Consider the following 17,423-nt stretch of genomic DNA (forward strand, 5'->3'; position numbering starts at 1 on the left):
ACACACAAACAATGATTAGGGGGAGAATCGACACAGTGATCAGTACAACACTAATGCCACCATACAAAGTGATTCATGTACCCGACCAGTCACAGTGTACACACAGTCACGGCATCACCACTGAAAACAACAAATGAGCTGGTGAGATGAGTGCAGACATGCATGAACCTGTTGAGCAAAATAACACCCGATCCCAATCAGCTGCAGTCCTGAATAGATTGGATTATGGGAAATTGATGATTAATATGTCGCCGTGTCAAATTGGGTGTGCTAAAGTGGATGTCAAGGAAATGATGTTACCTCCAGACCCAAATCAAGAGAACTTCCTCTAGGTATCCAAAGCGCCTACAACTACTGCTCTGGTGCCAACTAGGGTTTTAACCTTTCAGGCATGTTAAACAAACAAAATTATCAAGGTGTTATAGGGGATTCTATGCCTGCATTCTCCAAGCCAAACGGTCTCAAGTCTTGTTCTTTAAATTCACTGCCACTTTGTCAATCTACGTGTCTTCGTGCTTCCCTCCCATTGCCATGTCATCCTAGTGGCCCAAGGCGTCTCAGGAGCTTCACTGTTGACATATTTTATCTCACACACTCCCTGTGCTTCAATAAATCTCCAAAATCATCTTAAATTATTATAATACCTGACCGCCTAATCCATTAGCTGTTGGATTCCATCATAAATGTTGAAGTGAACACACGTCCAGCTACACACTTGGCCTCCATACCCTTGCCTCGTAATTCATTACATACGGCAATGACCAAACTGTTTTAATTCCTGCAGTTCCCAGCAACGCTGGATTGACTAAGCAGTTGTTTGGCACTGGTGAGGCCTCAAATCCAAAGATTTACCGCTTAAACCAACCTTCCTTGAATGTTGCAGTGGCACAACTAAGGTATTCCCTGGACCAAAAGATCCTTGCATTGCAAAATTTGGTCCGAGAGCCTGGTTAGACTGGACATTAGCTCTAATTCTGCTTTACTTCAGGGAAGGGTGACTGTTCTCAGAAGAGGGTCATCTAGGAGGTACCATCATGATTTCTTTCCTTCAACACCCTTGGATTTGTTTTCGGTTCATATGTCATTACGTAGCCCACCATCCAAATGTTCGATCTTTATAGATTCTGCACTTGTCTATTACATTCTCCAACCTAGAATGGGTGAAGTGCTCTTACACCGGCACTATGCATGTAGATCCATAGAGCCTGCTAGACGAGTGCAGGCCTTAGAAGAAAAAGGGAGGAGAATTGGGATAAACAAGATGACTGACAGGCGACATGCAACAACACATCGTGCCCAGACCAGACCAGACCAGAGAAGGAGGTGTTAAGGAGGAAGTGGACTGTACCATGCTGTTTGTAGATGGGGGGTTTTCTATAGATATTATCTTTGACCAGAGCCTCTGAAGATGGGAACAGAGTAAAGGGAAGATAATGGAAGAAGCCAACATGGGAGGGAGAGAAAGAAAGAAAGAAAGAAAGAAGAGAATGGAGAAAAAGAAGCATGAGTTAGCAGTTATTGGAGGATGAGAAACAAACGGGGGAGCAGTAACGCTTGATTCAAGACATTTGTCATTTTTATTACAGCACATCAGAAAAATCAGCACTTCATTTTTTAATCGTACTCATGCAGCATATTCAAAATAGATAATTTCTTTCATTGGTATTTGTTGAAGGGGAATGGGGTGGGGGGTTATTTGATGCAGAACAATTGAATGGCAATAATATCAAAAACCACACTTGGAAAAAAAAAAAACCCAAGCATCAAACGGTCTAGTTGTATTAGAGGTTTTTGGAGAAGGGCCTAAATGAATAACAATAAAGAAAAAGTTGAAAACTAATTTAAGTCTCGTTGTGCCCCAATGAAGAGCCTCTGGAGGGTGATGGGGACAGTATGCTGATATATTCCATTATACTGTCAGTGAATGGACCTCTGGCAGAGATGCTTAGCAACAACTGACACACATTAAAACACGACTCACAATAAAACAACACATGTGGGTCATTCCTCTGGCTTGTTTCAGTGCCTGCCAGCATCTGAAACAATACCCACACAGAGGGAATAAGGACAACGACTACGAAAGCCATTAAGTGGATAATCCAAGGCAGTTTTTTCCACTTAGGTCGCTTCCAACATGAGAGGGTTTTCCCCTCTGCACGACTGACAGTGTAATTGTCAATGGGAACAATATGTCGGATCAAACGGGTCGTCCTCTTTGAGAAGCAGAAAGTTACGAAGGATACGCTGTTTAATATCAACTCCTGTCCAAATGCGCTGACGAGTTTGCGCTAAGTGGTGCAGTCTTGTGACAGGTCACCGCTGTGGCGAACAGAGACTGCTTTGAAATAAACAGTAGAGGGAATGAAACAGTCCGAGAAACAAGGAGACAATCCAAAACCTGGAAACCTAGAGAAAACCAAGAGTTGTGTGCATCTTTGAGGCCTGGCTAAGTTTTATTATGAGTGACATGAGAAAACTTGACATCATCACCAGTTGTGTACTAGCTAAATGTCTTCTGCTGTTATTGATTTTATTACAGTGGTCCCTCGTTTATCGCGGGAGTTACATTCTAAAAATAACCCGCGATAGGCGAAATCCGCGAAGTACTCAGCTTTATTTTTTACAATGATTATAAATGTTTTAAGGTTGCAAAACCCCTCACTACACACTTTATACACTTTTCTCAATAACTTGCAAACATACCGCACTTCAGTCACACTGCCAGCGATCAAAGATACTGTATATGTAAATTTGGCAAGCTGAACGCATTCTGTACTGTACAAGAGACACCGTACGGAGGAGATTGATTGACAATGGTCTACAGTCCCTTAGCCAATCAGGACGCAAAAGACGACACACGGGCTCTCCCTTAGCCAATCAGGACGCAGAAAACAATGCGCTGTAAAAAATAATTTAAAAAAAGCATGCAAAATTGCACTGAAAAAATCCGCGAAACTGCGAGGCCGCGAAAGGTGAACCGTGTTATAGCGAGGGACTACTGTACATTAAAATGGCAGGTTTTATACACCGTTCAGGCATAACATTATGACCACTTTCCTAATATTGTGTAGGTCTCCCTTGTGCCTCCAGAACAGTTGTGACTCATCAGAGAATGGACATGGGCCTTTAGGGTGTCCTGTGGTGTCTGGCAACAGAATGTTGTTAGTGGGGGGCCTTTGGGTAATATGGGTTGAGGGGAGGAGCGTCTGTGGATCATCCCACAGATACTTGATCAGTTTGGGATCTAGTGAATTTGGAGGCCAGGTCAACACCTTATGGTGTTCTTCATGGTTTTTTAGGTGTTCCTAAACCGTTTTTGTGTGTGTGCCTGTGTCAGGCTGCATCTTGTTGGGGATGGCTGCTGCCATCAAGGAGTGTCATTGCTATGGGGTGGGGGTGCCTGGTCTGGTCTATGGTGGGTGCTACATGTCTAAGTAACATCCACACCAATGAATGCCAGGTCCAAAAGTTTCCCAGCAGAACAATGAATTGTCACAAGATGGTCATAGTTATTTACTTCTCCTGTCAGTGGTTTTAATGTTGTGGCTGATCGGTGTATAACATTTACAAGTGGAATTCATCATGTCGAATCGGACCACTGCACACTGACCTGGAATGCTCATAGCAAAAAATTGGAGGATAAAAATACAAAAGTGTTCTTGCATGAAGGCCTTTTTATGACCAGTTAGGGAACAAATATTTTACAAGAACTTCATGCACATACCTGTAAACAACTTACAATAAAACCACCCAGACATTTGCAAGGGCTGACCATGTTGCAGAAGATATCATGTGGTCACAGGAACCGAACAACCAAAAGAAGTTAGCAAGATGTTTTTCAACTTGGTAAACCAAACTAAAACCAAGCCTTTTTTTTTGTTATGGTGTAATCACGATCTCATAACTTACCTTGCACTTCCTCTCCACACATCAGTTATGAGAGCCTAGTCTACAGAAAGTGTGAAGACACAGAGAAAATTGTGAGCTGAGCTGGAAGCCGAGCGGTGCGGTCATGGCCTACCTGGTACGTGGAAATGCCGGGGAGCAGCCACGTATGTAGAAGTGGATGAGGGGGATTTGCCGTCGGAATAGGTGGATAAGCTGGGGGTGCTCCGACCACTTTCACTACCTCCAGTGGGGGGACAGAAGCGGGCATTGGATATGAAAGGCAAACGGGAAAGGGTTCGGGGGAAAACAAAGGGTGTTGGGGTCAAAAAGGTAGCGTTATGGTAAGCATACTAATAATAAAGCTTAAATGTGAAGCTGTGGTCATAATACTTACAGCAGTGACTTGATAACCCAGCCTTTTACTGTGTCTGTATATTGTTCACTGAAACCATATTGGGTAAATTGGCAACGGTTTGGGTTTTTGTCATTTCTGATTACTGGATGCTAGTTGAAATAATGTTACGGTTAGCTTTCCCTCGGTCTAAATCTCGGTGGGGTATGCCTAAGTACTTGTAGTTCAGATCTTCACTGGGATCCCCAAATACTGGTAAGCTTCACAGGACGACGTACGGGGTGCCTAAAACCACCTAAAAATTACAGACTGAGACCAGCAACCTTTCACAGAAGCTAAATCCAGGCCAGTTGTATCTCCAGTTTTCTTCCTTTTCCTCAAAGCTTATGTCTGAACAGGTCATCTGTTCAAAGACACATTACTGGCCTAGGTTCAAACAAAGGTTTGGATTCCAAATGCAGTGATGGTAGCTAGTAAGCACTTGCTGAATATCAAGAAACTCCTTGGTCCAACCGGCAAGCTGGGGCCTTTCTACGTCTGAGGTGTAATTGTGATTGAACGGCTGACTGTTTTTAAGTGTCAGCCCTTCGAGCTACCCATGGCAGAGGGCTGACACATCAAGACAGATTTGCTCCATAGCGGGATTAGGGTCCAGCCCCTTGCAACTCTGCGCAGGGCAAGAGGAAACTGCTTAACAGTAGCTTCGTACCCCGCACTTGAGCTGCAGAAGTCATTAATGAAAGCCACTGAAGTCATTCAGTGGAATTTGCAGAGTCCTTGAAACTGAGACAGTTTTCGAGTCGTATACCAGTTTATAAGACTGCTGGTTTCGGAAAGTACCCAGATGCGCTTGGAAACAGCTGTCAAATAAAAGCTTCTACTGTCCTTGTGAGCTCTTCATTCGAATTATTAAACTGCTCTTAGGATCTTTGCTTCGGGATCAAATGATGCTCTCTATAGTGTGTTTCTAGCGCGCGTACCATAGCTGTGGTTTACCTGAAGGATATGGACGACTTTGCTAGCACACCACACAGCTAGAAAAACAAGTTTTTCTTGCAAGTATATAACATATAGTACTGTATGGATTTTGTTGCCTGCCTGCATGTATGTGTGTGTTTTGTGTGTGAGGTCCACCCCGTTACGTTAAGTCACAGGCAGGCTGGGTGATGGAGTCACTGACACCCTTGATGCCAAAGGTAATAAACACTCTACATCCAGAGCTTTGAGGAAACAGAAAGAGATTGAGAGTGCGTCCGTGTGTGTGTATATATGTGAGAGAGTGTTGGCTGATTGAACACACTCTACTCCCCTCAAAGAGGAATAGTCAACAGCGATCTGGATGCAAGTGGATGAGATCACGGACACGCGCACAGCGATGCTGCGCAAGTCTGAGTGATCTCCTTTAAAATCACACACACACACACACACATGCCCAAAACACAGTGCAGATTTGAATGTAGGTCAGATCCTCCATACAAACATCTGGAGCTAAGGTAGGAGGCTAAGGGAGTTTGGGAGGAGGTGCATTTCCAATATATCTGCACAGATTACACAATTCATTAATCAAAAACCAGTGACACAATAACAAGATATAAAAGAAGGGATCATTAGCAATGAATCAGGGGGGATTAAAACACAAGCATGCATTATTCAGCCTTGCCATGTTATGCCCTGAATAACTTGAATAACTTCAGTGTTGCTTATAGAAGGCCTTCGTGCCACAGTAGTGTCTATCGGGAAACCTATTAAAACACAAGCCTGCTAAAGACAAACAGTTCTGGGCCACACTGTGTTACATGCTACTGCAACTGGCAGCCAGACCTCAAATTACAGCTCGGCCCGCTTCATTCCTCCATTCTCCCTGCTCTCTTTCATCTACCCCATCGGAGAAGTTCCCTCTCAGCCTCTCCACCCTGTCATGGAAAAACCGCCAAAACCCTGGACTGCACGTTCGTGATTTTCTGCACAGAATGTTCGAGTAGGAGCTCATGCCGCTTCCCTCAATACCTCCTCCTTTTAATCACGCTATTTCAAAGTCCAAGCATGCACATGTTGGAGGAATGCACTTCTACATGGTACAAAAACTACATGGTCCATGAGGCAAAAGTTCTCTAAAGGTTTAACCACTGTACGCGAGAACTTAATGGGAGCGATAAGGACACTTTGGAATTTGAACTACCATTTGATTGCTGTGATCAAATCAGGCTTTTATTATCTGTGATGATTTGGCTCCTTTCTTAATCCGCAATATTAATATGTGTATGCTCCAAAAACGGCGGTTGATAGTGCAAACCAATATACCCCCAGGCCGCAATGAAATTTGTTGGTTCCGGTAATAAGATCTCGTAGCATGGCAATGTTGCTAAAAATAGATCTAGTAGGGAAATAAGCACAAGCTGACAGTTGATAATGCATGTTTTATACAAGCTAACAGTTTAGTCAAATTAGTTAACAGTTTATTTGGAGGCAAATTTGCCTGCCTGGCCTGTGGGACTTCATTATGGGACGTGTGTCAACTGTTACAGACAAAAAAACAACAACTATCCACAGTCCTATCCAACCAGTCATTTTATCTGTCTGAAGCTTATTCTGTGTTTTTTTAGCAATGGCACTAATAATGGTCCTAGGGTATTAGCCACTGTTGTAAAATTGACTAATAATACCATTTGCAAATGCCTAAAATACAAAATGATATGTTGTATGATTAAGGATGTCTTATCTGCTTGGCTTATTCGGGAGTGTCTTGGTTTGGAAAGCTGTTCATAAGGAATGTTTTTGCTGATAACCACTGCTTTGGCATACAACAGACAGCCAACAATCTGTAATGTACCTATTATTCAGTCATCAAACACATATTCTCCCCTCTAATTCAGATTCAAATCCAGCATGGGGTTAGGGTGAGTCTAAGTCTGACACATGACAAGGGGTTCATTCAAGAATAACAGGGTATATCGGAGGTCAAAAGCAGGCAAACAACTGGATCACCAATCTGGACAGGCAAGCACAAAAATGAAGTGACCCTCAGCCCTTCCCCTGAGGGATAATGCTAAATGTCTCAAGTGAACACTCAGGTCTACATCAAGTTGAACCATGCACCAACAACAACCACGTCCACAGACACAAGTGAACAGGGCAAGCAGAATGAGAAAACTGAGTGGTCCAAGGAATGTACCTTGATGCACCCCATGAAACCTGACGACACCACGATACCGGACAACAACATCACAAAACCTGCTAACCATTCCACTAGGGGGAGGGGAAACACAGAAAAGAGAAAGACTACAGTCGTCTTTACCGTCAGGAGGAGGTAAACTGAGATGCAGGGATGTCCTAGGTTTAGGGGCAGGTAGGGGGTCCTGTTTGAACCCTGAGGGGTGAGGGAGATCAGGGAATGGGAAGAAGATGAAGTACAGGGACCTGGTTGGATAAAGCTATTGGCAGAGGTTACATCGTGCAAAGGGAATGTGCACAGTTCTGACTTGTGATGTTGATTTCAGGGAGGTGAGATATCGTGAACAGCATTAGCGGTTTCATGGCTTTAGCTCAAGAATCAATGAAAACAAACCTTGATGAGTGATCAAACACTGGTTATAGACCAAAATGCAGTGCACACAAGGACAGGCGTTCTGTTTCCCATTAAGTCCCATGAGTCTACGGTAAACTCAAAGACCCAGAGTGAGAGTTTCCAACACATGATTAATTTGGTGCTTAACCACAGCCCATGCCAAGCTGTCGTAGTCAGTGGTCGTTTCACGGCACTCCATTCTGTCGGACCTTTGACTTTAGTCAAATACAGAGTGGACTGGTATGTTGCTGCTGTGTGGAAACCCGTCTATCTATGGTTATTCAAGAGATTCTGGGATCATAGTTGTCCAAAAACGGATTGCATACTTCCTTTCCACCTCTTAAACAACATTTTCAGAATCTCCTGTCATGTATTTGCTTTTTTAAAGTTTGTCTCAAGACCTTCGTCTCAAGTTTGACAGCAGCAATGATTCCGGCAACTCGTCCATTCTCTGCATCTGACCAAGTCTCGGTTTCAAGCTTGCTTTGATACCTCTGAAGTAAGGGATGTAGTTGTGCTGCTGCAGCATGGCCAAGGTGGTGGGGTTTAGGTGCAAAGACAAGCCTGCACTTCCACCTACTGGTGTAGGCGAGTACTTGCCACTAACACCGCCAGCAACACCAGCACCACTCCCTTCGGCCCCAGCAGAATAGTGACCAGGCGAGGAGGACAGGTCCCCGGCACCGGGAGAAGAAGGGTACTTAATGCCGCCCGTGAGTGTTGGGGGCAAAGTTAGAGAACTGGAGTCACGGGCTTGGCTGTTGTATCTACCGCCAAGGTATACCTCTGGTCCTGGATGTCCAATCAGATAACAGGTGATGTGTTTAGTTACTGGACGAGATAATGAGGGTATTTAATTTCTTCACAGTCTACCTCTGCAAATTGAATTGTATAAAAAAGGAGACAAGTATGAAATCATGTAAATACATTTTAGGTCCCTTTAAAAGGTATAAAGGGATACCTTAAATATTGATCTTAATGATATACTCTAACATTTTGGCCAATTTTATGTCATGCAGTAAGTGTAGTGTATTTAAGTTCAAGGATAAGAAAACTTATTCACATTTGAAAGTTTCTACCTTTGCGCTTAACCCTCCAAACCACCGACAACCATTTGTTAGGAATACTCCAATTTATCGCCAGCCTTTTCTACTTTGTGGCTGATTATGTTGTAAACACAGGAGTTTTAAGATAAATCACAGGAACCATTTGTATTCGATTATCCATTTTCGATGGAGATGGCAGCAGATGTTCTCTCGTGAATCGCGCAATAACCAGTTACTCTTCTTCCCTGTTACTCAGACACCACAATGTCTGCAGCAAAGAGTGCCTGTATCTTTTCATCATTTCAGAAATTCAGCAATGTTTTCACATAACTACAGGAGCATATGGGTCATGCGGTGCGGCTGATACCTGGGCGGCTGTAGTTCTGCGGGGAGCGGGACGGCGTGTAGCGCCCGTAGCCTCCCAGGGAGCTGTTGGAGCTGGGGCTGGAGGGCCTCCGCTGACGGGGTGACTTCTCCCCATCGCCCTGGATACACAAACAAATAAAGCATATTCTACTCTCTTGCTCTTTAGTTACAATATCAGACAGGAATGTGGGCAACACTCCATCTGTGATATGTTCTTAATGAGACGGCTCAATCATGTTGCATAAGGCGGACGAATGATCTAAGAAAAATGTCAAGATAATACCACTATCAAGGGAAATGTGCGTATTGTTATGTCCATGAGCAGATATGACTGATTCAAAACACAGATCAACAAATGGAGAAAAAAATGGGACTGGATAAAAAGGACCTAAATGCTTTGCTAGTTAAAAAATAAATGTGATTTGACATATATGAACTATGTTGTCCAATAATTTTGTGGCATACAACATCAAAGTATTTCACTGAAAACAATGGCACAAAATGTTATCACTATACATGGAAGGTTGACTATTGCCTTTCACTTTGGACAGATCAGACAAGTCAAAGAGTCGGTTTACCCTGCTTTACAAACATTTGCATACTTGCTCGGCTGCGGTATTCAAATAAATTTGGTTATATTTGTCCAGAGTTCGAGACAGTATCTCTGAGGTTTCTGATAATCATCAGGAACCACAGTCAATCGTTTTCAAATGGGCTTTTCCTCTGGAATGAAAGCAGTTCTGGCATACTGAAGAAATTTGAATGTTTTAACATAAACTACTGAGCAAAGCGGCGAGCTTACCACGGCCTCAGGCGTGACTGACAGGAGGTACAGTACTTGTCTGCTAACAGCATGGCACTGAGCAAGTCCGCAGCTGGGATCTGGGTATGCACCTAGCCCTACGTGTTACTCCTAAGGAGAGTTCATCAGTTTTGCCCTTATCGATCAGCAGTGAGGCAGACATCTGTCCTGGTAGCATCATTTTCAGTTGACCATAAAGTTGTTGTTGTTACATAGGGGCAGATAACTGCCTGCCCCAGCCACTGGCAAAGCTGTCATGGGCACAGCGTCATATCTTTTTGAAGTAGGCAGTGATTTCAAAGTTAGTCAAAATTTCAAACTTAGATAACTACGCAGTTATCCCAAATCAACGAAAAAAATTTAAATCCCATCCACCATCTCCAATGACTCTTGGGTCCTGTTTTAGCTTAAACCCAATTAACAGTATTACAATTACAGTATTACAGTATTTACAGTATTACAATTGTGTTACTGGTGCAAAAATGTGTTTTAGGTGCTCTCACTGTGGATTTACCTCCTAATAAAGTGTTTTAGATAATCTGGACACTAAACTAATTGTGTCATGATCTGCTGTTGGAGCGGGTTCGACAGGTTCCCAGACTTCAGCTATTTCTTTGGTACAGCGTAATTATATCAGATTCAAATGACGACAAAACCATTTAAACCATTGAAACATGTAGTATCTGACATGTAATATCACTCAGTTGACCCTAAAATGCTCTCATTTCCAAAGCATGGTAATATGACTTTATGCCCACATAGACACACACACAAACACACAAATGGAAGGCATGTTACACTGCTGAAAGGTGAATGACTTCCACAGTGAGACATGGTTGCATCACATTACCTCAGTAGGAGTAGGAGAAAGCAGCTGGGGGGACTGCAAATGAAGAAGGAAAGCCAATGATTAGGACCAACTCATATGAGAGGATATATGAGTTGACCATCCAGCAGCGACAGCGATCTTTCAGCGTGAGAGAAGTGTGTACTAAAGTACGCAGTTCATTTTACATGCTCAGGGCGGTGAGATTGTGAGTGCACCGCAGAGGAATGGATGCGAGAAAGAAAAGTGAGCGATGAGAAATGACTTCAGTGGGCGAGGGAGGGAGGATGATGACGGTGGAGGGGTCGCAAAGTGAAAAATTCTGCAAACTGTACAGTATATAGAAGATTTTAAAAAAATGCTATATAGAAAAACCAAAGGACCTTAAAAAAAGGTGGAAAGCGGTACACATATGAAAAATTTTAGTATTTTTTCAGTCATGTATGATTTGATTACCAATTTTAAAGTGCAGTACAATAACTATAAGAGGTCTATAGGTTGTACTTTTCTCAACTTTTCTCTTTTAAAAGTTTATGACCATTTAAATTCCATTTGAAATTTAAGAATTTTTTGATTATAGAGTTTTATAACCTCTCTTATAAGGTGGTATTGTGGTGTTATAAGTTATGTATTCTGATTCTTAAATTTACCAATCAGCCACAACATAATGACCACCTGCCTAATATTGTGCAGGTGTCCCTTGTGCCTCCAAAACAGTTGTGACTCATCAGACAATGAACATGGGCCTTCTGAGGTGTCCTGTGGCATCTGGCAACATAATATTGTTAGTGGGGGGACCTTTGAGGGGAGGGGCCTCTGTGGATCATCCCACAGATCATGTTTTTTTTAGTTATTCCTAAACTGTTTCGCTGCTGCCATGAGTTATTGCTATGGGGTGGGGGTGCCTGGTCTGGTCTAGAAGGGTGCTACATGTCTAAGTAACATCCACATGAATGAATTCCAGGTCCAAAAGTTTCCCAGCAGAACACCTAATTGTCATAAGATGGTCAATGTTATTCAGTTCTCCTGTTAGTGGTTTTAATGTTGTGGCTGATCGGTGTACTAACAGCATAAAGACATGTGTAAGAGGTTTAAGAGGCAGGTCTACCTCTCCATAGTGCCTCTCCTCAGACGGGTAGCTGACGTAGGGAGAGTAGGACAGCATGTCAGGCCTGTCTATGTTGTAGATGGCCTTGGTCTTTGGAAGGGCTGCCAGGTCCTTGTAGTCCAGCGTCTCCTCTCCTAGTTTGGCCTACAAGGTGTAAACAAATCCTTTCAGCCACAAAGCATAAAACAATCACTGCTCATCGCTTGCATGAAGTGACAATGCAAATCTGTGGCACAAAGCTGAAATGTGAGCATCTGCTGCCCCCTGCTGGTGAGGAAAAAGTAATGCGGTCTCACATAGATGACTCTGCTGGGAGAGCCTGAGGCGCTGGAGGCCGGGACTGAAGTGATGCTCTCAGATGAAGTCCGGGTCACCTGGAAAACACACACACACACACACGGTTATTGTTTGAACACAGTGGATGATGTCAGAGTAAAGGCTACCCGTCATCTATTCAATAGTCATCTATTCAAGCTCATGCTTTGAAAGGAGATTTGCAGCATTTTTATTTTTATTTAAAACTTTCCTACGGTCTCTTTCACTTAACACCACAGCACAGCAACCATACAGCAGAACTCAGATCTCTTTTCACAACTCAACTTTTGCAACTCAAGATTGTCTACTTTATTAGAACAAGACATTTCACAATCCATAGTCTACTTAGTCTTCACACCATTGACTGCAAGCAAAATATACGCAATTTAAAGCATTATGAAAAATAAAAGAACATATATAACTTTTATTTTTTTGGACAATTGTCAGTGTATAAAGTTCAATTGTGATTTAATTTTTTCAAAATGGTTTCACAGAGCTGGCTAAATACACTGCAGACTTAAGCAAACCCCTCGGCGTATGCAAGTCACCTCCAACTGACTTGTCGCCACGGTGACGTATTCATTTCTTTAAGTTCAAACTGCAGTATGCGTAACTCACACAAACACACACAGTGCAGTGGCTCTATTAGTGAAGCTGTGTCTTGTGTGGATTGGTCAGCGCTGATCAGTTAGTGCTGAACAAAGCAAACAAGCTGAAAGAGAGAGTGAACCTTCTCCTTTGTCGGGGCAGCTTAAATCAGAGGGTGTCCAACTCTTTTTAGTTAGATATTAGATGTTTATATTTAATGAACTATCCTCTTACCAAAAACTAAATAAATGTATTAATAACCTGACATGCACATCTACAGTTTAGTTCTGGGTCTCAGTGTTGTGTTACGTCCGCAACTCTTACTAAAGCAAGTGTGGCCCCTAGTGGGCAGATTAGGAATAGCAGCTAATTTTATGGAAAAATTACAGCTACGCACTTTGCAAGTTCATCCTGCGGGACAGATCGGACCCTCTGTCGGGACGTATGGTTGACACCCTCCTGCTTAAGTACTACAATTGTGTCGAAAACATTCAAACACGTCCTTTCCGATCAAGCCGGGAGAAGGTCACCCTCTAGCAGTCGCCCCTGCTTGCTCGTGTAGACCGATCCTGAGCATCATCAGACACTGACTGCTCACATCCGTCTGCTCACCTCATGACAAGTTGAAGTGAGTGTGTGTTTAAAGTACAGGTGGCCCGTGGGTGTGTCTGCCTCGTGACAAGCGCTATAGTGCCAAATAGTTATGATCAACCCATGCAGTACATGGCTGTGGAGGGAGGAAGGGATGGGGGTGGGTTGAGTGGGGTTTTTAAGGCTGGGGTTGCAGGAGCACCAACCTGCTGCTCAGGGACGTCATTGAGCTGTATCCGGACCTGCTTCTGGGAAGGAGAGGGGGGGAGGGTTGATTATGAGGAATGAGGACGGGAGATGGAGGAAGGGCAGACGTAAAGCAGCAGGGCTGCTGATGCAAACAAAACATCTGTCTAGTTCTTTTTTTGCTGACGAATAGCTAGTAGTACTGCAGCTCTGCACACATTACTTGCAACCCCCTAGTCGAGAGGAACAGATACTACCACCTATAGGGTAGAGGTCTTACTACATCCAACTCTTGAAGGGGACAGTTTACAAAGGTGGATGATCAAAAATCCAAAAATCAGTGGTTGCAATTGCTGGTCTGAGCCTTTGTTCAGTCTTGCAGGACTTAATGTGACTTGATTCAAACACTGAGGTCCATTCTCAAAAGCACAGATGTGTGCAAGAAAAATAAGAGACATTAAAGGTGCTCATAACAAAAACACATGACCAGGAGTAATGAAAAATGTGGAGCTTGTATTGAAGAACCCGCAGAGAACTGTCACCCAACTCTTCAGTTCCGGTCAAGGTCTACTTTTGGATGATTGCTGCGGTTTTCTGGCCCACAATTTTACTATTTCGCTTCAGGTTTGTAGGAAACCGCAGTACACAGCCCACAGCCCACAGCCCACAGCCCACCATCAACCAACAGATCTTAAATTTTCAATTCCAATCGACAAGAAACCAAAGATCATTTTGCTCTCTAAGCAGAGTCCTGGCAATCTGAAATACGTTTGGCCTCTAGGAACTCCAAGATACAATGCGTAACAATTGAACAAAACCACCTAAATGTAATGTAATAATGTGACAGTTTAGTTTTATCCACTCTCTATCATTGCATCTCTCCGTGCAGAGGCCCGCTAAACACAGTCCTACGAACCATTCGGATGTCAGAGTGTCAACAACAAATGGGGCTCAATGAAGATCTGTTCGGGTATTGGTGCATTTAAAGAGCTTCTAAGTTTCTTCTCCACCCACCTTACTCTTCTCCTCCTGCTTGGCCGCTTGTCTGCACGGTGGATGCCAGATAGAAGACCCTGAAGACACAGAGACAGACATTTAACCAATTTAACCTCCTAATGTGGCGACAATTAACTTTTTACGTTCTTCTCTTGTAGTTGCTAGCCACCCAGCCTTTTCATGGTGGCATTAGCAAGGAAAATACATGTTAGCTTTAGAAGCATAACGCAGTTCCTCATCTGTTGCATTGCCATAATGTTAAGGGCAATCAATTCACCCTAAAGTGACAAGTAGAAGTTTAGTAAGAGCTGAATCAAGTCTGCCACCGAAACCAAAGCCAAGGCTGCGGCTGTGAGTCACTGCCTCTGCAGCGATAAATAACGTCTCCGTGAGTAGGTCGGTGTGACTCAGGTACTCTTGCGCGTGATTCAGCCACCGAGCCGCTCACACCTTTCATTAGGATCCAGCATCAATACCCATGATGCATTGGGTTTGTGAAATAAGAAGTAAAAGCTGCAATATAAGAATGCGCTCACCTTGCAGGTACATCTCTTCTCCCTCTGCAAACATCTGCTCACAGCGGACACAGCGGGCGCATGTGGGGTGGTAGTGCTTGTCTCCGGCCTGTTGACGAAGATGTGACACTTTAAAAGACTGCGACGAGTATCATTTGTTGCGTCTTATCAGGAAAATGTTAATGGAGTAAATGCTGCAGTCTCATAAAGCCACAGCTACAGAGGTTAAGATCATTGCTCCGGCTTCCAAGAACACTTCAGCCTACATTTCCCATAATCCAACTCAAAATAATTGATTGATTATGCCTTTCTGAGCATCCCAAACTCCATTTATGCAAAAAAGTGTCTAATGTTTTGGCTCATCAAGGTGCTCTCTGAGTTTGTGTTTTCTCATTTGGACACAAGGTGGAGCTATTGGGTTGTGGAACCAGCCTGAAGATGCGTTCAATGCACAGAAAGGTGCATGAGTAACACCGGTGCGAAAGAACAACATCATCAACTTGACTTCTTTAGAAACGATTTTGTGAAAGTGAGTAGTACGTAAATCTTTTTTTTTTTAAAAGCCCTTTCTGAAAAGGTGACTTCACAGGTCGGCGCAAATCTTTCAGTAAATCTTCTCGGGCATTCTTCGGCTGTCGGCCGTTAATCACGAGCTGTGTGTTTAGCATGGGGCTGCGATCAGGTGGCTCGGTGTTTAGAACCTTCAGGGGATGATATGTCGTCCACAGGGCACGGAAAGAAAAGCACAAGACGGTGTGATGGGACCTGGCTGTCTCAGTGAAGATGAATGTCTCTGTGATATTGAGTTTGAGTCATGGCATTTAGAGGTTTTCTGGCGTCCACCTCCCAGACCTGGCCGGGTTTCGGTGTTCTCCATCTTCTAATGGGACCTGTTTCCGTTTGTCCTGGGATCTGTTTTTCCCGCATGTTCAGTTTGTGTAAGATTTCCTGCGGGTCTGTTTAAGATCAAGCCAAAGTTGGAATAACACTTTAATTTTTCTGTTATATTGGGAGTAACCGTGAAAGGAGATGGGTGGATTCAGAATCTGTCTTAAAAGCAACTGAGAGTAAGATGTTTTAGAGTTACTCCTTTTCCTGACCCGATTTTGAAAGCTGGTTTCAGCATTTAAACTGGATAACCTTTGATCGGAACCTGTAACAAACATTCCAGTCTGTTGGGTTATCATCTGACTGGTAAAAACATTCAGCTTGCAGAGTGGTGATTTTCTAGTTTTCTATCTTTTTGTTGTGACAACAACAATAACACCACCCCCAGCCTCATGGGGATTGAGCAGAATTATCTCACTCTTGGCATTTTTCTTGTTTTAGAACACATTTGATTTACGGACTCAGTAATCAACTAAACGACTCAAGATGGACGGTCATTGCAATGAACGAATGCTTTCCCTCCTCCTCGCGAAGAAGTGTGCGCCCTCCCCGTCTCCCGAAGGCAACCCATCTTGCTTCAGTGAGTGTGTCCTGATTAAACACAATCCCTCTGAGGTCTTTCCACTTTGCTACGTCATCCCAACAACGAACAATACTAGAAAACAGGACGTTTCTTGGATAGCACCCTGCTCAATGCTGGTCTGGACCAAATGGACAGCAGATGGAGAGATGAGGCAACCATGGACAGACATGCACTGGACCGAAAATGAGCAAGAAGACTCGAGGTCCAGGTATTACTGAGAGAAAGAGAAAGGGTCAGGTGCTTTGAATTGGCAGGGGATTGTGAACGCCGTGCCAAAAGCTCATTTTTGAACTGAACTGAGACAGATAAATAGAAAGAGATTGAGAGAAAAGAGGAAGTTGACTTAGGAACAGTGAGGCCAAGAGATAAAAGGCCGGAACTGGATTGAAATTCAAACATGGAAAGCACGAGGGAGCCGGAAAGGAGATAGTACCGCAATCAAATCCTTCCTTTGTCGGAATCCGAGGTTGCATGAGGGGAGTATTATCATATTCAGTGTCCTGCAGGACTGATAAGTCAGGGAAGAGGAGGGACAGGGGAACCTGAACGCCGGTGATTTGATGTTTTACTTGGGAAGAGGGCTGCAGCTCATGAGCCAGGGTTGAGGTTTGTGGCCGAGGCTCATGCAGAGTTTTGAGTAAGATAATGGGAGCCTGGAGAAAGGGTCAACGAGGGTTCAAAGAGCTGCTGAGCCTTTCTAGCCCCCCCCCCCCCCCCCCCCGATCACATTCAAACCATTCTGCTCTCATCTCACAATTCCAGAAACCAGTCATGCAATTTAGAAGACTGGGATAGATTTTGGTATGCG

The 17,423-nt window shown here is 43.6% G+C and overlaps 1 protein-coding gene across 1 annotated transcript in view; it reads right to left on the reverse strand.

Moving 5' to 3' along the window:
* ablim2 (actin binding LIM protein family, member 2) overlaps nucleotides 1-17,423 on the reverse strand; it is a 71,662-nt gene that overhangs the window by 14,598 nt on the left and 39,641 nt on the right. The window contains exons 7-15 of the mRNA XM_084553072.1: nucleotides 15,166-15,253; nucleotides 14,648-14,706; nucleotides 12,250-12,327; nucleotides 11,954-12,097; nucleotides 10,870-10,902; nucleotides 9,219-9,336; nucleotides 8,298-8,636; nucleotides 7,536-7,607; nucleotides 4,022-4,129 (exon numbers count right to left, since the gene is read on the reverse strand). Coding sequence (XP_084409198.1) covers nucleotides 4,022-4,129; nucleotides 7,536-7,607; nucleotides 8,298-8,636; nucleotides 9,219-9,336; nucleotides 10,870-10,902; nucleotides 11,954-12,097; nucleotides 12,250-12,327; nucleotides 14,648-14,706; nucleotides 15,166-15,253 — 1,039 coding nt within the window. The remainder of the gene's footprint in view (nucleotides 1-4,021; nucleotides 4,130-7,535; nucleotides 7,608-8,297; nucleotides 8,637-9,218; nucleotides 9,337-10,869; nucleotides 10,903-11,953; nucleotides 12,098-12,249; nucleotides 12,328-14,647; nucleotides 14,707-15,165; nucleotides 15,254-17,423) is intronic.

This window comes from Chelon labrosus (assembly GCF_963514085.1).
Source record: "Chelon labrosus genome assembly, chromosome: 1".
Classification (NCBI taxonomy): domain Eukaryota; kingdom Metazoa; phylum Chordata; class Actinopteri; order Mugiliformes; family Mugilidae; genus Chelon; species Chelon labrosus.